Genomic DNA, 21,791 nt, shown 5'->3' with positions numbered 1-21,791 from the left:
TCCTGCAAACTATTAAATCTCCATAGTCAGTTCAGCTTGTGATTCTGTCTTAAAGGGATTAAGTTTAGTGTCGATATTTAATTTTTTTAGTCCAGTTTTCAACAAATGAATCGTTTAATCCATGTACACTATACTACCTGCATTCACCGCTGCTGTCTGGCACAGCACCAGCAGTCAGAGGTACACATAGGACTCTTCAGATTAGGGTCTTCTCAGTCCTATGTGTGGATAAACGTGAGAATAAGGCATGGTGGTGTGGTTGGTATGGTATGTTCTGGTGGTTGTTTGGAAGCGTTTGGAAGCTTTTGGACCGAAGTCCCCTCTTGTGGGTTCAGCTGATGCTCTCTGGAAGGAGGCAGGCTGTCTGGGCAGGGGGAGGAGAAACTTCTTTTTTTTTCCTCGCCTCTCTTCCTCGCTTTTCCGCACTGTTAGGAAGAATAGCGAGATCAACCACGTCTGCAGCTCCTCATAAACCAACCCGAGTGCGGAGAGATCACGAGCAGAGAGGACAAAGAGAAAAGCGCAGACAAGATGAGACACGACGAGCTGTAGAGCAGTTCCTCAACCATGTTCATGCCTGGCTCTGCTGCTCTCTGACACTTTTCTTCCCTCAAGTTTCTACCTGGGTTTCACATTTGCACAGAACTTTAGCCTAAATAGTTGTTTTTATATATATGTTATACATTATTTAAGTGTTCAGTTCTCAGCCTCCCTCGGGCATTTTTTCACAATTTGCACATTTTTTTTTGTCTGGACAAAAAAAAAAAAAAAGGACAAATTTCAGGATTTTTCACTTTCTTCTGGAATGATCTGACTTTGGGAAGAAGCCAAAAGAAGCAGCAGAAAAGAAGAAGCAGAGGCAGAAGAAGTTGTATTTTTGTGTGTGTCTTGTGTGTGTTTTTGGAGGCTTGCAGGAATGTTAAGGCCGGTGCTGCTGTGGCTGCTGACCACCATCCTCCTGATGGCTGAGGGGACAAACGGCGAGAAAGAAGTCAGAGCAGAGGTTAGTGCTCTACTATTCATTTGGACACACACTTGCAGCAACCAGAGCAGAGCCAGCACACATCAGTGGCTCTGTTTGAGAAGGTGTGTATGTGGCCAAGAACCCTTTGTGTTGACCAAATGTCCTCATGATGGAAAGTTGAGGCATTGTGGGGACATCTGGCAGGACAAAAGCTTTAGAAAGACATTCCCTTTGGTTACTGAGGTGACTGAGTATTTGGCTAGCAGTACAGAACCAGTGAAAACACCTCAACCAGATAATACAAGTGCATTCAAGTATTTAAGCTTAATCCGTTTTCTGATTTTGTGGCATGTTTAGGGGCTTTATTATATAGACTCCTGCATAAACTGTATGAACTACATGTAGACTCTGTGTGAGTCATGGCAAACGGTATGAGCAAGGTCCAGGGCATTCTCAAAATTGTGAAATACAGTAAAAGCATTTGCGTGAGTGAATGACAACATATGCCTGGCCTTCTTAGTCAGCTAGACATTCTCGTACATATATATGTATATATGTATGTGTGAGTGTGTGTGTGTGTGTGTGTGTGTGTGTGTGTGTGTGTGTGTGTGTGTGAGTGAGTGTTTGTTTTATATGCTTTTGAGGACCACAGATCAAATGTCTATACAAAGGCTAGAAAATGGGTAAACACACAGTGAGTGAGTGATTTAATCATATTTATTATTACAGATTTTATTTTAAACATAAAAATGGATTATTTAGATGAGCTTTACACACATTTACAGATTTAAAGATTTATTATCATTTTCATTTCAGAACAAATTACAATTGGAAGGAATAAATCTGGTTTTCCTAAGGTGAAAGATTGCTACATTAGTTATTAGAATTTCCGTTAGCATAATCTGAAAGGGGATGTAAGTGACACTGATACTAAATGGAGTTTGTCTAAATCGAAATCTGGGGTTGAAACATTCTGCATGTGCTGTCTAATATACACTATAATTACAGAGAGTGTAGCCACTTAGGCCTGATGTAAAAATGTAGCTTTATATTCTCCGCTTCATGTTAATAACCTGATTTCTTAGCTTTAATGTTTTCATTGTTATTGATTTACAGCAAACAAAGACCAAAAAACATTTTGTAGTATTTGTGCTTTGAACTGCTTTTGTGGACAATAATACATGATGGGTGGTTTGCTTTAAACGTCAATCACGCTGTTTCATTAACAGAACAATAGGAAGTGTTTACTGATACATCCTGTGATCAGAATGCGGGCCTGGACAGAATCTGCGCTCAACCAACACAGTCATCCTGCTGTGTCTGTTATGTAGTGATGGAAAACACAGAACTGCTTAGAATTTGCAGAGACAGCAAGTTGGTCCATCAAGGAAAAGCATTTTTACCATGGCTAATGTAGACATTTGTGTAGCACCATTTTGTTGCAGGGTTTTTTTGGGTTTCATTTGGGCCTAGTATCAGGTCTGTTGGGAGCGACAGGTTAAACCTGCATAAAATATTAACAATCCAATTTACAATCCAATCATAACATAAGACAAGACATCCTCTCCATTCAATTTATATTTTACAGTTCTCCCATGATGTTTACATTTACAGTCTTATCCAGAAGTTTGGGCCCCCCGGTCAAGTTAGGTGTTGTTGTAAATAAAAAAAGAAAGTGTAAATAAGTTCATGTCCTCTACAAAGACACTCTCCTGCACATTCTAAAGCATAATTATTGTTTATTTTCATAATTTGACAAATAACAAAAACATTAATATTCAATTAAATTAATATTCATTACATTGTGTTTAATTAATTTTTTCCATTCTGTTAAATTCAGAAAATAAAAAAATTGGAATTGTGCCTAAAACATGCTGAAAACTTTTTTTAAGTTTGCTTCCTGTAAAAACGTATTTACACTAAGAAAATTCAAATGTGTCATTTGACCTGGGACACCTAAACGTGCATACCAAGACTGTATGTAATGTTACCACAGAGAAGTGTGCCCCCTTCAGGTGTGAGAGATTTTAACAACTGACCTTTGCATAAGGCCAGTTTCTCAGACAGAGATTAGGTCTAGAGCTGAACTAAATTACACAGACTTTACGGATTCACCTCTGAAGATCCTTTTTTAGTCCGGCACCAGTCTGTGCCTGGGAAATCAGCCCTGACAGTAATAGAGCGTCTCAAGCTGACATCATCTCCCTGTGTTACACACAACCTGTGATCAAGCTGCTAATGTCTGACCCAGAGATGACTGTCTGCTAGAGACACACAGCAGTTGGAAGAACCGAAAGACATTAATCTAGGTAACATAAACCCTCACAAAAAGAAAATAGTGCATGAGAAGACTGACTGCCTGAGCTTCTCTTTATCTGGCTCCTCCTCTTTCCATCCTTCACATTTCTGAACCCACTGCAAAAGGCAGCCAAGGCTAAGATTGGAAAATCCAGCCCCATTGGCATACACTCTGCTCATCCAGGTTTTTCGCAGACGATAACAGTCTCTCTGACTCTGATGCGGGAATCATGTGATCTGAAAGAAAGGTCACACCCGAGGTCAACCCCCAGACACACATGTAAGCACATGCTAGCTAACCTGGCTCTAAATCTTTTTAGGATAAAAGAAGCATGTGTTGAACAGTTCCGTTATTAACCGCAATAATTCTAGGCTTATTCTTTATCACTCTAGAAGAGCAGAATATTTAGGCACCTCTGGACTAAATAGTATAAATAAATATCCTAATTTGACACCATTTGCAGTCCTACTAAATGTTCTATTACTCTGTAATGCTCTATAATATATATCAGCATTAGCTAGACATGCACAGGTCCTCTGGCCTCTTTTAACAACAGTAGAATCATTTAAAACCCTTTTTTAAGAGAGCACAGCAGAGCAGATCTGAGCAGAGGTCCAGTATAGATGCTCTCTGATCTCTGTTATTCACTTGTGAGCTACTAGTACTTAAACTACAGTCTTACATATTAAAACTGCTTCAAAGGGTTCTCAGAGCAATGCCATAAAAACACTTTTGGTTCCATAAAGAACCATATTTGTTTTAACAAGTTTTGTCTTAGCGTGTCATTAATATTGTGGCATGCATTTGTGCATTTAGTAACTGCTCTGTCCATCACTTTTAAACAGAAATCTGTAAAGTTCCACTTTCAGATTTAAGCAATCCCAAGATACGACTGTATAGACTTTCTGCTGTTGGTACAGGTGCTGTTGTTGAGATTTTCTAAAGGGAAAAAAAGCCACAGGACTTATGGAAAACAGCTGGATGATTCTCTTGCTGTGTCCTTCTTTTTCTCTCTCTCCCCCACAGCCCACAAAAAGATGATGTATTTAGCCCAAGTAGTATTACAGATGTTCTAACTGTACTAGATTCCTCTCCAAAGCACTTTGGGGATTGGATTAATTTTTTCATGGGGTCGTCTGTAATAGAAATTGTACATGTCTCCCCATTGATGCACCTCACGTGTCCATGCGGCAATAAAATCACCTCAGGACGAGCGAGTTTAGTACCCTAGTGTGGGCATTATGTGGTCACATGATTTCTCTTCATTCAAACATGGGATCCAACCGATCAAAGAGACACATCCCCTCTGAGCCTGCTAGTGTCAGTTTAGGTGAATAGCTGTTGGCATCATCTGGTCATCAGGTGTGTGAGTGAGTGTAAATAGGTCAGTAATGTGTGCCGCCACGCACCCAGGCTGTGTGAGACCGAGACCCGGGCGCTGATGACCACAATTCTCAGTTTTTTCCGCTGGCACAAATCTGAAGGGAACAACTGAGTCAGTCTGTCTCCCTCCAGTTCAAATTAAGCACACTTCTCCTTCGCCTCCCTTTTTCTCTCTTGCTTTCTAACCCTCTTCTTAATCTTTGGTCTTCCATCTTTTTTAGCCTTTGTTCTTCTTATCTGCACAAGGCTCTGACTTCTTAATCCCCCGCCGTCCATCCATACCAGGCATTAAACTGCCTAAAGAAAAGAAATCAGATTACCCCTGAAAACCACAAAGACCGCTTTAGGCTGGAAACTTTTACAGCGAATACTGAAAGTCCATCGTCACTTTGTTATGTTCAAGGCCGAGTCGCTTTGTTGGCTCGTTTCTGCATCATGTGGTCAGTACGGACAATTCCAAGATGTTGCAACAGTGCAAAACTGTCTTCTTCTGAAAAACAAAGTGCTCAATGCACACAGCTGTTTATTCCCCTTAACACAGTGATTCATCACTGGATCTCAGAAATCTCAGAACTGAAGAAAGTAGAAGGAGGTCTTGATGCCATCTTCAGTTTTCTTGCAGGAAGCAGATGTTTATCTCACTGGCACATAGGTGAGGTCATAGCATATGGTTATGCTTAGAGTCAGGGTTGGCGTTTACAGTATTATTGCCCTTTTAGTTAGAAGCAACCCCAGCTCCTCCTTTTTGTTATTATTTTATAACAGTTAGTAACCATATATACCGTTAATCCGTAGACGTGTTATTTATTTTATATTAATTATTGAATAGAGGCCCTTAGCAATAGCAACATCTGTGTAGCTACTGGTGCAAGATTGGAACGACTGTAAATAAACAAGTATTTCATTAAAATTCTAGCTTTTAACATCTTATTTCAATTCACTAATGAACCTCCTGAGATCCTGACTTTTGCTTGGTGTGCTAACAAGAATACATTATAAACGTAGTCTTTATACAGGAAGTCATTTTTACAACAATGACTTCATATGAGGCCAAAGGGTCAAAGTTTTAAAAAATTAAGTATTGTGGTGCAGAGAAGCAGAAATCCAATGTCCCCATATGAGGACGCAGGGTCTAAATAGGTTAAAGGGAAACTGGACATGGATGACATGTTAGGTCAAACCGGGGTGTGAACCAAGTTCATGTCTTTTGTGTACCATTACACCTCTAGTATAGTTTTTGTTAGCATTTGTGCTAACATGCCTGTTTTTTTGTTTATCTACAATAATACAGCCAAGTTTGCTAGCAAAGCATTTTAAAGTAGGAAATTCAGCATCAAAATACAACATAACTTCACACTAGATGCTACTTCAGAATGCATTTGTGGGTGAAGCATGGTGAGGTAAACTGGATAACTTATTATAACTGAATATTAAGTGAAAAAAGAAATGTATATTAAAGGTAAAAAGGTAAAAATGTCAAACTATGCCTTTTGTATACTTTTTATTTTTTAACCAGTGATGCTTGTGCTTAAGTCATCTGAAGTTGCATCAAGTTAATGTATTTGTGTGGATCTACAGTACTGGATCAGCAAATACTTTTGTGGTACAGCTGTACAGTTGTAAGGTAGTATAGAAAGTCTCTCTGCTGTTCAGATACTAATTTTTTACAGTAGCAAGGACAACACCTTCATATTTGAGCACAGCTCTAAGCCTGATCTGAGTGCAGCACCTAAATAGCAAATCCAGCCAGAAATAAAGGCTCCCTAGACTGACTGAAGCTCAATAAAGGCTACCTGTCTGTGCAGGGCACTCGCTGACACACTGACCACACAGTGATTCGCTCTTCTGCAGTCGGTGGAGCCGGCGAGGGCTTCTAAATAGAACCTTTGACGCTCACCGCTGGGAGTTACTCAGGTCTAATGCATGCTGGGAGTGCTGGCTGAAGTGAGAGGAGACCTGAAGCTTTGCTGAGCCGGATGAGAGCAAGATAGAGGGATATAGGAAACGAGAAAGAAGAAACTACAGGGGTAGAAGGAAGGAGAGAGAACTTGAAGGTCATAAGAAACACCTGGAAAGGAAGAGAAGGCAAAAAGAAAGGAAGAGATGGGAAGAAAAGGGAGGATATAAGAGGAATGGAAGGAAAGAGTAAGGGTAGAAAAAGCAAGGGCAGGATGCAAGACAACAGGGAAGAAAATAAAATTAGGCAAAGAAAAGAAGGATAAAGAGCAGGAAAGAAAGATAAGAAAGAGGAGAGAGAGAAGGAGAGAGAGCACGAGGGGGGAAGTTTTTCAACCCTCTGAACTGGAAGAGTGTTTTCCCAGCATAGGGAGAGCGACCACAGTGCAGCCACGACACACACAGAGAGCAGTCAGAGAGAGGGAGGGAGGGATGGAGCGAGAGAGAGAAAGAAAAACGAAATGAACACTGCAGCATAGTACAGTACTCTGTATTCACTTATGCAACACCGTCCATAAAGCATTTTCCCATCGGAAAAGTTTGAATATCACAGAATCAGCAGCATAGTGTGTGCATTGATATGGCCTTCACCAACCTTCACAAGAGGGAAAGTCCTGCAGTCTGACTGACCACACAGTGCTTCTAACCAAAACTTACATATATTCATTTATATATTGTTGCTGTTACAAAAAATTTTGTATCTCCAAAATAGCAACTTTACAGCACCTTCTTAACTTTTGATGAAAGTTATATAAAGAAAATATTTATCCTAGGTTTTTTTTATATAATTTCTATCTCTTTATAGAATCTTGTCAATTTTATGAATTTTATGTCAACATGAAAAACAGTGAAAATGGAGATACAAAGCACCACTGACGGGTGAAGTGAAAAACATGGGTCAGTGGGTGGATATATTAGGCAGCAACTGAACAGTCAGTTCTTGAAGTTCTTGATGTGCTAGATGCAGGAAAAATGGACAAGCATAAAGATATGAGCCCTTTGACAAGGGCTAAATTGTGAATCGGAACACACCTCTGAAACATCAGACAGGTCTTGTGGAGCTTTTCTGCTATGCCGTGGTCAGTACCTACCAAGAAAGGATAACCGGTGAACCAGCAAATAGGGTTATGGGCACGTAGGACTCATTGATGCAATCAATGGAGGCCCCACCTCACAACGTACAGAACTTACACAATGTACAGAAAGGATCTGCTGCTAGTGGCTTGGTGTCAGATATCACAGGACGTCTTCTGAGGTCTTCTGGAGTCAATGCCTCGAACAGTCAGGTCTGTTGTGGTGGCAGTAGTAGGATTTACTCGACAGGTGGTATTAATGTTATGGCTAATTGCTTAGCAATAGTTTGTAGAAAAGTCGATTTTTTTGGATTTGATTTTGTCGGTAGTTGGCGGTTTGGCAGTTTGGGGGTCTGTTTGTTTATTTTTATAGTTTTGCGTTACTTAAGGCTAAAACTAGAGAAGCAAACTTTGGATGCCAAACATGTCTTAAAAAGTTAAAATTAGATGTTGTGCTAAAACTGTTCTGTAAAGCACTTTCATTTGACAGACCAGGAGCTTCTCTTACCAGACACTTGTCCATTTTGCTAACTTTCCCCACAGACGTGGCAGTGTTCTACAACATGTGGGAGCAGCGTGGCTCGTCCTGGATTGTGATTGGTCGACTCTTGTTTTATTTGAATGGCATTTCACAATGCATTGCATACCATTTAAAACAAGCACCACTTTTTACATGTGGTTAGAACAGATGTAATAAAAGGACAAAATTCAGAATGACCGAGCAGACATTAGACTAGAGTCGAGATCTTTCGGCAGCCCCCTTAACTCCCACAGTTTGCCATCCGCTGCTTAATAGAACAGCAGTGCTCAGCGGAACTGTTGTTTATTGCTAATTTTAGTTGTTCATAACAGCTTGCCTTAACTGTGGTAAAAGGACTGGACCACTCAGCCTCTGGTGGTTTTATTGTTTAACATAACTCATAAGACAAACCAGTAACAAAGCACTTTTATTCTTCATGAGTCAGTTTAGAAGTGCTTATGCAGGCCCTGTTAAGTGTTGATTACTTGAGTGGATTTGAGCTGACGTTTTGTATGTACTCAATGTTTGAGCCAAATGAAGCAGTGAATGATGTTTTCTAGCCAGTTAGCATTGAGCTCATGACTTTCTTAACCTCCTGGACGTCTCGACTGGTAATGTTTGTCTTTAGGCCCACTGCTCCCTTGCGCAGTATATTCCACAAATATCCCGGCTTCATGCAAAGACTTGCGTGTCGGGAGTCCTTTTCAGGGAGCTGTTGTAGCCTGGGGCCAAAATACAAAGAGAAACCAGTTTCATTGACACATTGGTGTTATCTGAGTCCGTCCCCAGTGAACTCACTAGCATTTATACCTCTGTAGAAACAGGGTGGGGATGCAAGGAAAAGGGAGAAAGAGAAGGAGAGGGAGAGAAAGAGAGAGAGAGAGGGAGAGCAGTTGTGAGGTTTGGGGTCTGAAGGATTACTGAAGAATTCTTTGTAATATCTCTGACTGAGTTTGTGGTCAAAATGGAGACAGAGGCTGTCTGAACCATAAACTGGTGCGTCCACATATGCAGTCCAGCTCACTCACTCACTCACTCCCTCTCTCACACACACATCCGTTTCCTGCTTAATGGAAATTCTGCTGCAAAGCATCTTACTCTCGTCAGAGCCATTTGCCAAGAACTGAGAAGTGGTCTTTGCTTGACCTTGATTTGACACCGGGTTTACAGACTTTGTTTTTGATTGGGGGGGGGGGGCTTGTGTTTTAGCCAAATTTAAAGGGGAATTTCATCAGTCTTTCTGAATTTCTGAATTATACCATGGTTAAGATGTACACAAAGGTCTGCCATCGGCAGCCAGAGTCCGAGGGAGCACAATTGGTGGGTCGATGGCACTTCCTCCCCACATCACTCCTAGTGTGATGTTGGTCAGCACAGGTGTCTGTTAGCTGTTGTAGTGGAGCTTGGGAGCCCTGCTTTCCCCGGAGATGCTGCATCAGCAGCATTTTGAAGAGCACTATGTTTAGGGGTCATTTTTGATAGTAAGTAAAACATCTACAATTTTCTTTTACCCATCGCAGCCTCTTCTTCCAGAGTGTGTACGTTTCTCCAAAGTGAACCATTTTACACCTAAACCACTCTGATTTTTGAAAAATTCCCCTTTATGACCCAATGACAGCGCAGTGTGTATATAGAGTATAGTGTGTCTAAGCAGGCTGCTGACGCTAGCCAGACCTCTTCATTTTTGGAGAAACATTTACTAAGATTGTTTTACTTTGGTAAAAAGAACACAATGCTGAGAGGAACCATAATCAGGGGTACTGATAGAGTAGCTAGATTAGAAGACTTCCTCAGTTTTAATGACAGAAAAACTGTGTGTTTCTGTGTGTGTGTGTGTGTGTGTGTGTGTGTGTCTAGTAGGCCATTAGCGTGAGTGTCTGTTTGAGGAAAGAGCTTTATTTAGCTTTTCTTTCAGTGACGTCTTCAAGCCAAGTGACATTTCACACACAAATAAAGGAGGTTTATGAGGATGTGATACTTTGAGGCTACAGACAGACTAGCCAGAAGCTGTAATTACATTTTATGTGTTTTGTTCTTTTAGTTTTCTTTGTTCCTTCTTTTTCCTCTCTCTCTCTCTCTCTCTCTCTCGCCCTTTTTCTGTATATGTGTGTGTATGAATGTGTATTTTTGTAAGGCTGTACTTGCTAAAACAGGCCGTTTCAGGTACAAAGTCAGCTTGGCGTCACCCTACACAAACTCAGCACACCACCTACGCATCCTCAAGCTCAATGAAGCCCACACACAAATGGGGGCCGACACATACACTCACACTCAGGTTCATTCAGGGTCATAAGAAGACATACATGACAGTGAGGCCATATGCACACAATGCATAACACTGTTAATGTAGGCATTCAAGATTTTGTTTATTTGTAAGAATGAATACAAATGAATCAAAATTACATTTCCATTTGATGTGTGTTAGCTCTTCTCCAGGGCTCTTCTTGAGGAAGACCAGTGTTTACGTATCCCATCCAACACCTAGTTTATCTGATCAGTCCTTCAATAAAGTAAATCAGGTGAGCTGCTGGAGAAACTGAGCTCATTTATACAGTGTCTGGAGATCACAGAGAGTCAGCAACCAACCCTGTGTTCTTCTCACTGACATCTCAATAACTTTACTGACCCACACATTCTGACTACTGGACTAATGCTGTATAGTGTTTTTATGATGTTTCCAAGAGCACATTTACAGATGACATAAACAATGTTTCTGTTACCGCCTAAAGCTTTTGCCGCTTGCGCAGTACTGTCTGTCTGTCTGGCAGCTGTGAGGTTTATATTTACATCAGACAGTTCAGAGGTGTTGATGAATCAGACGTGTGGGACCAAGAAAACCATATATGGGCAAACAGCAAGTTGTGTGCTAATTATATTTGATGACTATGTTATTACATGAGGTCACATCTGAGTCTCTTCCTCTTTCTTCTCTCTCTCTTCCTCTCTTTCTCTCTCTCTGTCTCTTTCCCAGGTATGGCTACAGCAGTATGGTTACCTCCCTCCCGGTGATGTCAGAGCGCAGGCCATCCGCTCCCCGAAGTCCATCACCTCTGCCATCTCGGCCATGCAGAAGTTCTATGGTCTCACCGTCACAGGAACTATGGACCCTGCCACGCTCAAGTGAGTCCCTAGCCAGCCCATCACAAAACCGGATACAGATGGTTAATTTCCAGTGCAATCAATGAGGGAAATGAATGCCATTTCCACAAAGCAATTAACTTCATTGGTTTATTTATTTAACAGGGACGATACGTAATAATCATCAGCATTATTGTTTTAACATGTCAAAATATCATATGTAGACAAATGGCTCATTTTCACCGCCTGTCCCTGACTAGATCTAAAAATATGAACAACTTCCACACACAGGCAAAACAAAGTGCCACAAGGCAGTGTTAAAAGGATGGTTACAGAACACATAAACACATAAAAGTCATTTTGGAGCATTTCTATTGGTCTATTCATCATGAAATTGTGATAATATGTAAAGACTATTTGCCAGATTATGTCAACAACCTAAAAACTGCAAAAATGGAGATAAAATGTTTTTTATAAAATTGATTTAAAAAATGTATTTTTATGATAAAAATGAACAGGGTGTATAAACTTGCTCCTCTGTTCCCAGGGCGATGCAGCGACCGCGCTGTGGAGTTCCAGATAAGTTTGGCTCAGAGCTGAAGAGCAATCTAAGGAGAAAGCGCTACGCAGTTCAAGGGTTAAAATGGGACAAGAGAGAGATCACATTCAGGTGGGAGATTCAAAGCCAAGAATACTAGCATTCACAAAACACGTAGTATGTCTTTTTTATTGAGGCTTTGATTTTTGTTCTTCTGTTCTTCTCAGTATTCAAAACTACACTCCTAAAGTGGGTGAGTACGCCACTCAGGAGGCCATCCGGAAGGCCTTTAAGGTGTGGGAGGCGGTCACCCCTCTGAAATTCCGTGAAATTCCATTCAATCAAATCAGAGACAGGCCTGAGAAGTTTGCCGACATAATGCTGGTCTTCGCTGAGGGTTTTCATGGTGACAGTACGCCATTTGACGGGGAAGGCGGGTTCCTGGCCCACGCCTACTTCCCTGGTCAAGGAATCGGAGGGGACACGCACTTCGACGCTGCAGAGCCGTGGACCACTGGCAGTGTCGATCAAGGAGGTAAAACAGGAGAGGAGAGGCTGCATTGTAGAGATGAATATATTATAGAGATTAATAATTACACCAAGGTGCCACCAGAGTTTGGGGATTTTCTGTCAGACCTGGTGCTGTATCATGTTTAGAGTATATATGGAAGCTGCTCGTTAGGACACACGACAGTATGCCCATGTTTTTGTTCTGAGCAGTAATGGAGTGCAGTGTTTTAGAGTGAGTTTGGTGTTCGGTTATGTTCAGAACAAGCTACAGGTTGGGTCATCAAATGCTGAGTTGTTCCACTGACTGTTGTGTAGTTTGTGGAAAATATAACCAGACATCTAGTGAAAATATCAAATGGTTCTCTCCCCCCAACCCCTCTCTTAGCCTCCTTGCTTTTTCTAACCCACCTCTCTCTTCTCTCCCTCTTAGGTAATGATGTGTTTCTGGTGGCGGTGCATGAATTAGGCCATGCTCTGGGTCTGGAGCACTCGGGCGATCCCTCTGCCATCATGGCTCCGTTCTACCAATGGATGGACACTGAGAACTTTGTGCTGCCCGACGATGACAGGCGAGGAATTCAGCAGATTTACGGTAGGTCTGCTTCTCTAATGGTCCCACCACTGTTGCTTTAAATCACAGCTGTGCTTAGCAGGAATAAATAAAGAAACATTCTTTCTGCTTCCAGGCCATCACTACTGTTGATAATAAAAGCTCAAAGTCTGTGTTATTGCTTGTGCTAAGATGGCTAGGATTTTTGGAATGTTGCTTAAGAAAAAATAAGATGCTAAGTAGCAAATATCACTCGTGTTTAAAGTGTCCACTGAATTTGGAATGAAAATGTAACACTGTGCACTGTGACAATATCAAGTTGATTAATGTTTCACATACATTTTCTTGGTTTCAATTGAGGGGCTTTTGGAATAAGATGCAAAATCAAATAAACATTTCCAAACCACCTGTAGGTGCTGGATCAGGAGAGGTGCCCAAGCCACCCGCTCCCCGACCCACACGCAGACCCGACCGGCCCTCTTTTGGACCTGATATCTGTGAAGGCCACTTTGACACCATTGCCATCCTGCGTGGAGAGATGTTTGTCTTTAAGGTAAACAGAGATTCTGTGCTTTTAGAGAGTCCATGAAACATCAACAGTGGGCAGACGTTGATAGCAGTGTTAATGTGGCCTGAACATGGGGCTCATCCGGCGTTAACGTGTGGCCCACATACTGTATAGAATGATGGCCCAGAAGTGGACCAGATGTGGTTGCAAAACACAAATGTTGCCGAATGGAAAAAATAGATACTTAAACATTAATTAAATAGATTGTAAATGAATGAATGAATTAAATAAAAGTTATAAACATTTACTAAGAAATATGAAATGTATTATTGTTACTATTATTATTATTATTATTATTATTACTATAACTATTCATATAACACAGTATTATGAAACATTAATAGTATAGCTGTCAGTTACAGCTGTGAGAAGCCAGGTTTAAACCACCACTATCATGTCCAATATATTTAGTTTAGAATTTCCACCGACTGCATTTGGCCTATTTCCAGGCAATCACCATGAGATAAGTCTATGTGGGCCTAAATGCTTGTTGTGACTGTGGTCTGGGCTAGATCACCATTGTTATATATAAAGACGCATAGACTATCTGGTGTTTTTGCAAGACTGAGACTGACTGCCGCAACTAGTTTCATTTCCACACTTTTCTGGGTATTTCCAACAAAATGTAACCTCTTACATGGTCAGGGCCTGCCTGAGGTCAGACTTCTATTATTCACTCTTACGTATACTGAAGAATAGCTAATTTAGTTTACATGTATATCCTTCCTGTTGGTAAAAAACAACCATTGGTGAAATAAGCCTACAATTTGAGATGCAATATTATTTAAAAAATATAAAACTTATACTCACTTATGTGTATTTGTGAGGAACAATATCCACATTTTACTCACTTATACTTTAGACAGTGACATTTTGTTCCTAATTCCTATGTTTTTAAGCCTTTAGCTGGAATGCTGATAGATGCTAAGTATACTAAGATGTTCTAATGTAGTTCTGTAGTAAACAGAATTGAATACTGGATTCTTGGTTCTTGGTGTCTAAACTCGTACTATTGTTTTTGTTAAATACTTGTGCTTATATATTAGTTGTTTTTTTTATTAAAATGATGATATTTTAACATAATATATTATTATTTTAGGGTACTGAAATAATACTAAATAATTATAGTAACAGTTATAATAATAGCAAAGTAACTTGTTGTCCTGACAACAAATGTTAGGTTGTTAATTGTTTAAATTGTGTATTTTTTCAAATTAATTATTGTAATATATATATATATATATATATATATATAATTTGCTGTTTTGGAGATACACGTTTTTGTGCCTGAAAGCGAGGGTCTGTAGTATTTACCCAGAACACACTGTATCACTGATAGTGACACAGTTTGTGTATGTATGTGTAATTTGCCCTTTCTTTGTCTCTCTCACTCCTGTAGGAGAAATGGTTCTGGCGAATGCGTGATGGTAAGCCTCAAGTGGGTTACCCCATGCCCATCGGACACTTCTGGAAGGGCCTGCCACCCTCTATCAACGCTGCCTATGAGCGTTCAGATGGCAAATTTGTCTTCTTTAAAGGTACACTTTGTTTACACTGATGTGTTCACTGTGTTTATAAAATAGCCCTTAGTTAACTACCTAAGACCACCACTGACTAAATATTGTGGATATAGTATGAGTGTACCAGGCACAACGTCATTTGCTGTGGTTTTTACACATCTCGGTGTCTGAGTTAAAGGTGGTCCACCACCTTAATATCCAGTCAGTGCTGATTCTATGGTCTGGCTGCTGATGACTAACAAATTGCACATGAAAAATATGAGCTACACTCTCTAGTTCAAACTGTAGATCGACGGGATGTACAGACAAGGTATGTCTGTCTAATGAAGTGTCCCATGAGAATACCCTGATTCCTCTTTCTCAATTTCCGTAGGTGATAAGTACTGGGTGTTCAGCGAGGCTACCATGGATCAGGGATATCCTAAAACCTTTAAGGAGCTAGGAACAGGCCTTCCTAAAGACAGGCTGGACGCTGCCCTCTACTACACCCCCACTGGAAACACGTACTTCTTCAGAGGCAACAAGTGAGTGATCTGGTCTTCCTCCACACTGAGGAAGTGGCATCATGTTTAAGGGGTCTAAGGAAGCCACAGAGAAGTAATTATAGCAAGAGTGTGGCTGTACTGTTCTGTATTGAGCTTCTGTGAAATGATGCTGTTTCCTCTTCTATTTATGTCTGTATACTGTCTTTTCTTCTTTTCTTTCCAATTCCCCATATCTTATTCCTCTTCTCTGGTCCTGCTTGCAGATATTACCGCTTCAATGAGAACACCCGCTCTGTGAACTCTGACTACCCCAAACCCATCAGCATGTGGCAGGGGGTGCCTGAAAATGTGAAGGGGGCCATTATGAGCGACGATGGAGGTAAAAGAGCAGGAGCACTGGGAGTGATACCTCAGGTTGCGATGCCTTTAGGGGGTATAGGAAGGATATGAGTAGGTGTAATGGTGTTTTAGTTAGAGCCGGAGGTTCTGATTCAGCAGAGTACTTCCTGCCAGTGTGCGTGTATGTTTGCTCTTCTGTGTGTGGTCATTAACTGCATGTCTGGGCCAGATGTACCACGATGATGTAAAATATGCTGATGTAGCTCCTTTTCATTCTTTTTTTTTTGCTATACTGTAATTTCTTCAGAAATTTTTCAGGGAACTAAAAGTGGTTTTAGATGGTTTCACACAAAGAACCCTTTATTGAACCTTTATTTGTAGAAGCGTATTAGTAAACAAATACTAAATGGATTTAGATCTATAGAATCTATATATTTACCTTCAGTGTTCATCCAGGATTGTGTCTGACCTGTGGGAAACACTGAAAGTGCAAGATTTTATTTTCTTTACTAGTGTTAAGTGTAGGGTTGGGATTTGTGTAGATCAGAAGCGTTCTTTATTTATTTATTATGTATTACTGAAATGTGAATACACTGAATTTTTAAAATGTTGCATAGTTGCTACCTTTACATTGAATTTCCTGTCTAGAATTTCCTTTTTTGTGGGTCTATTTTTTGTGTAACCATTGACCCATTTTAATCACATACATTTACAATCCTGTTTCTGAACAAGGTTTAAGCCTACACACTAATACTATAAGGTATAGACCATATACTAATGTTAATAGTGCAGTACTAATGTACTAGCCCATTTGTACTAACAGGACATGATGAGGCCTTGCTGGGCCAACATACATCACCTGTATCACTCCTGCCACTAGACACTTTCCTGCCACTAGCCACTGCACTTGCGTTGTTATCTGCCATTTTTTCTAATAATTGTTCCAGCCATGAGTAGCTTTTTCCTTTCCGTTTCGCATTTCATTATCGGATAATAGTGTCCATCTTAACCACACTTAAAAAACGCCCGGTTCTGAGAATGTATCTTGAATATTCTTCTCAACTTTGACATTGTATCTATAGTACATTTTTGAGTACCCATACTCAAAAACTAGTCATTATTAGTAAGTATGCAATTGGGACACAACCATGGACTACATTTTCTGTGAATGGAAAATCTGCATTCAGACTTCTGTGTAGTCTAGGACAAGGCCTAATTTGTAGCACCCTTTTTTTAAGAGTGTTAGAGTGTGAGTCTGATCTAGAACTCACTGTATCTCATTTTCTTCTCTTCCTCTGATCCTTAGCCTACACCTACTTCTACAAAGCTAACAAATACTGGAAGTTCAACAACCAGCAGACCAAGGTGGAGGCAGGCTACCCCAAGTCCGTCCTCACTGCCTGGATGGGCTGTGACGGAGAGGAGCCTAAAAAGAGGGCCAGCACAGACGAGGAGGTGATCATCATCGAGGTGGACGAGACGTCGGGGGGCTTTGCTGGAGGGGCGGCGGCCATAGTGATCCCGCTTTTCCTTTTGGCTTGCGTGCTCATCACTCTGGGAGCGCTGCTGTTCTTCCGCCGCTACGGTACTCCACGACGCCTTCTCTACTGCCAGCGCTCCCTACTGGACAAGGTTTAGAGACGGAGGGACGGGTACATGAAAAAGGAAAACTGCAACCGGTGATATTTTGACAAGTGAAAACACATTCAGTGTAGTCAGTTTAGATTCAGTTTAGAATTCTACGATATGAGATTGTTGTACAAGTATTATAAGATTATGCTTATATGAGTATTTATAGATATGTTTATGTATTGTAGGTTACTTTATCTGGTACTGGTAGATACATTTTCTTCAAGCTAGAAACATTATCCATCTATGGAATTAAATGATTTAATATACATAGAATCGGATTGAACAATCTTATAATATTCCTAGAACAGTCTCATAATCATCCCACATATTGACTACATTTTAGCTGTTTTCACTTGCCAAAGTACCAGTTTTGCAGTGAAAGGGTGTAGAAGGTATGGAAGGGGATGGAGAGAAAAGGTGGAGATGGATGGAGATGAGGACTTGAGTTTGAGAATGTTTACAGAACCACAGAGATGAGAAAAGAAAGGAGGGAACAATGATAGAAAAGGGAACAATGCATATTGTCTCAGTAGTTACTTGTACAGCTCTGCCGATATGAATAGACCCGTGAAGGAGAGAGAGATCCAGAGGAGAAGAGGGAATGTCCCATTGCCTTACTTTTGTTCCCTCTTTTATATTGAATGAAAATAAAGCACTTTTTATATGATCTTCTCTCCCTCTTCCTCTCTTATACTCTCTTTCTCCAAAATCCAACGACTCCAGCCACAACGCTGCACGATTGACTTGTTTGTTTGTTTTGTTTTTGTTGTTTTTTTCTGGAAATTTTTCATCTCATCTTTGGGTTTTACCTCTTAAATTCAGCAGTGCTCCACAATTTCCCTTCAGAAACATACCCTTCCTTAAGCAGTGCCTTTCTCCTTTGAGGTAACACAAGTGCCTACATTTACCAGGGAAATCTGGGACCAAAATTTGTCTTCTGGGACCAAAAAATGTTGGGGCCAAAGTTGGTTGTATTGTCCAGAGCCACCATTTTCCGTAGATGTTCATGCATTTGGACAAAACATGTTGACCCTCCTAAATGTATACTGTGTTTGAAAGGGAATTGATGGGAATAGAACAAGGAAATTGGAATTTTATAAGCCGCAAATCGATCATTAGCTTTGTCAAATCTGTAATGTAAACTGTGCACATAGGAGTCTCATTAGATGTTTGAGAATACTTATTTCAGTTCAGAGTTTACATCTCGCTTCATAGCACCTTCATCCAGTATCCGCTCCAATTCCACTCGTGAGACGTTTCTTTTTGTGCCCTAAAATATCTAGTGATGTTTGATGGTTTAAAGAGACATTTTTTTTAATATGCAAGAGTGACGAATGTTATGTTTTGTAAAAACTTAATGCAAATGAAAGTTTCCCCAAGAACTGTTTCCCAAAGCCAAGGCCCACTTCGACTGTAGTGTGGATGTTGTTAATTCTGACATTGTGATCAGTAATACGAATAAGCATCAGCATCAGCATCATACACTCATGGCAGTTGTTGATCGCGTTACAGACGTTGATGAATGTAGAGTAGAGCGTAAAGGCAGAGGTGTTGTCCACTTACCAAAGAGATAAATTAGCGTTGTCAGCTGTAATATGAGGACTGCACTCAGGTTTCTAGTCAATGCTTGCAGATATACAAATCTGATAATAGATAAGCGTTTTATAAAATTCATGTTTGAGATTCCTTTTGCCATAAAATTCACTTAATATTAAGTGGCTTTTTAATTGGTACAGTATGTCTCAGCAGTAGAGATTGCTGTATGTGAAAGGTTAACAGTGAGAGGGTGGCCAGGGAGGCCAGGGTGGGAGCGTGGCTCAGCTCCGGAGGGGAGGCCCATCTACATTTACACCAACAGAACAGAGCAGAGCTGGCTTGCAGGTACAACTCCAGATATTAATGTTTTAAAGTGTTTGTTACCATGTACTAATGTTATTATTAATGATATTGTTGTTATTATAACTATGGTTATTGTTATTATTGTTTTCCACATGTAGTCTTGTGCATTTTTGGATTATTTGTTGTCATTTTAAGTCCTGCTGGACAGAGGCAGAATGTGACTGGTATCAAAACGATTTCCAGTTTTGTTTTTTTATGTTAAAAATGAAAAAGTCAGGTTCTTCCACACACACACTCACAAAGCATTAGTGTAAACAATTCCAAAACACGTAAATAAATGTGGATCTTTATTAGAAATACATTTGTTATTAGGCTTGTTGTTTTGGGATGGTTCTTTGTGGCAATCTGTCTCCTTCTGTTGGGAAGAGCAAACACTTTGGAATGGAATAAACCTGATCCTGGAAAAATAAAATGGTGCTATGGATTTTCTTGAGTGCACACACATCCACACAGAAATGTAGTTAACGTAGCCTTAAACAATGATAATGATAAGAATATTTATAATGATAATGATATGGTGTAAATGTAAGGGAATGAATGTGAGTCTTGCTTTTTCAATGATTTGATTTTTTTTTTTTTTTGTATTTCAGGAATGAACAATAAAATAAAAGTTTTGTGAAAACACTTGTGTTATGTACTCTTTGTTCCAGTATGTTCGCAAGCTTCATGTGTTGTTCTCCTATTCTTGGCTTCAAAGTGTTATCAGGAATGCTAATTATGCTAAAATAGCTTTGTGCTTGTGCTTGTGTGTGTGTGTGCGTGCTTCATGTTGTTTTCCACATGTTCCAGCAAAGAACAGAACGAGGCGAAGCAGCCTGTGGTTTTCAGAAAGGTTGCACATTTGATGGCTCATGTGAGTGTGTGTGTGTGTTTGCGTGGGTGCTCAGGCTCAGAGAAGAAAGACATGCAGCTACACTGAACTGTCCTCTGGAAAAAAAACAGAGGGAATGTACTGAAAGTCCTGGTGCCCTCAATACTCCCAAACTGTCTTTTCAAACATTTCCTTTTGGGCTTCTCTTAATTTTTCCCCTCTTCTCTCTCTCACTCTCTCTCTCTCTCTCCCTCTCTCTCTCTCTCTCTCTCACTCTCTCTCTCTCTCTCTCTCCCTCTTCTCTCTCTCTCTCTCCCTCTTCTGTCTCTCTCTCTCTCTCCCTCTTCTCTCTCTCTCTCTCCCTCTTCTCTCTCTCTCTCTCTCTCTCTCTCTCTCTCTCTCGCTCTCATTCTTTCTCTTCCTCTGTGTTGTTTCTCCTCTTGCTGCAAAATTATGCTCTTTTATGGGACTCTTAACTGAAACCACTCCTTCCCTCACCACAAATATCTATCTGTTTTTCCTCTCTTTCTCCTTCCTGCCCTCCCTTAAGGACCCCCCCCCTTCCCTCTCTCTTTCTCTCTCCCTCTCTCCTCCACTCCCCCTCTCACCCTTTCTCCCTCTCTCTCTTTCTCTCGCCTTCTCTCTTCCACTCCCCCTCTCACCCTTTCTCCCTCTCTCTCTTTCTCTCTCCTTCTCTCTTCCACTCCCCCTCTCACCCTTTCTCCCTCTCTCTTTTTCTCTCTTCCTCTTTTCTGTCACCCCCTCCACACACACACACACACACACACACACACACACACACACTCCTTCTCCTCAGCTCCATCTGTTGATTTACTTTATTTCCTCTCTCTGTTGACTTTTGAAGTTCTATATGTTCTATAATCAAGCTAAATTCCTTTTCCGCTGTTTACTTTAGTGTTTCCGGCACATTCCCACATCTTAATAATTACTCACAGTTTAGTAAATATATGTGTATATTTAAATGTTTATTTATGTGTTGCATATTTAATTCTATTGTGTTTGAGTGTGATGAGCTGAAGACTGGCTCAGATGGTGGCAATATAGGAAAACTGTGGCAAAAGTCCCTTATATAATATGTATGTTATAACTGTATGTATATAAACTACATGGACTAAGTATTGGGACACCTGGTCATTCACTGTTTCTTCTAAAATTGTGGTATTAAAAAGACTATCCTGCTTTTGTTGGAGTAACTGTCTTTACTGTCCAGGGAAGGCTTTCTACTAGATTCTTGAGCATTGCTGTGAAAAGAGCACTAGGGCATTAGTGAGGCCAGGATGTTGGATTATCACCACCCCACCTCATTCCCAACTCCCAACTCATCCTAGAAGTATTAAATACAGCACTGTTATTCCAGAGAATACGGTTACACAGCATTGTATGCTTCTAGCCCACAACTGGCCCATAGGTTCGTGTTTATCTGCTCCAGAGTGTCCTATTCTATTGGCAGTACTTCTCTACAGAGACTAGCTGTGTGTTTGTGCATTTAGCTCTTTCTGTTCCAGTGTGGTATCCCTACTTTTCTCCTACAAAGTCTGGACATTAAAAATGTACAACAACACTACACACACACACACACACACACACACACACACACACACACACACACACACATATCTACAGCTGGTAAGCAGACTGTGGCCTA

The 21,791-nt window shown here is 40.5% G+C and overlaps 1 protein-coding gene across 1 annotated transcript; it reads left to right on the top strand.

Moving 5' to 3' along the window:
* Positions 1-437: 437 nt before the first annotated feature.
* mmp14a (matrix metallopeptidase 14a (membrane-inserted)) lies at positions 438-19,726 on the top strand. Its single transcript, XM_072687495.1, has 10 exons — positions 438-1,003; positions 11,167-11,315; positions 11,821-11,943; positions 12,039-12,346; positions 12,752-12,913; positions 13,285-13,424; positions 14,839-14,977; positions 15,333-15,483; positions 15,708-15,823; positions 17,090-19,726. Exons 1-10 carry the CDS (start codon positions 917-919, stop codon positions 17,419-17,421), a joined length of 1,707 nt encoding a protein of 568 aa, XP_072543596.1. The 5' UTR covers positions 438-916; the 3' UTR covers positions 17,422-19,726.
* Positions 19,727-21,791: the final 2,065 nt, after the last annotated feature.

Source organism: Salminus brasiliensis, chromosome 9 (assembly GCF_030463535.1).
Source record: "Salminus brasiliensis chromosome 9, fSalBra1.hap2, whole genome shotgun sequence".
NCBI classification, from domain to species: domain Eukaryota; kingdom Metazoa; phylum Chordata; class Actinopteri; order Characiformes; family Bryconidae; genus Salminus; species Salminus brasiliensis.
Note: the sequence above shows the minus strand (reverse complement) of the source record. Positions and strands in the feature narration are given on the sequence as shown.

Excerpts from the sequence above, each read along its gene's own strand:
- mmp14a (XM_072687495.1), top strand. The coding sequence starts at position 917 with ATGTTAAGGCCGGTGCTGCTGTGGCTGCTGACCACCATCCTCCTGATG. Across the intron at positions 11,944-12,038 it reads AAGAGAGAGATCACATTCAG|TATTCAAAACTACACTCCTA; the intron begins GTGGGAGATTCA and ends TGTTCTTCTCAG. Across the intron at positions 12,914-13,284 it reads AGGAATTCAGCAGATTTACG|GTGCTGGATCAGGAGAGGTG; the intron begins GTAGGTCTGCTT and ends AACCACCTGTAG.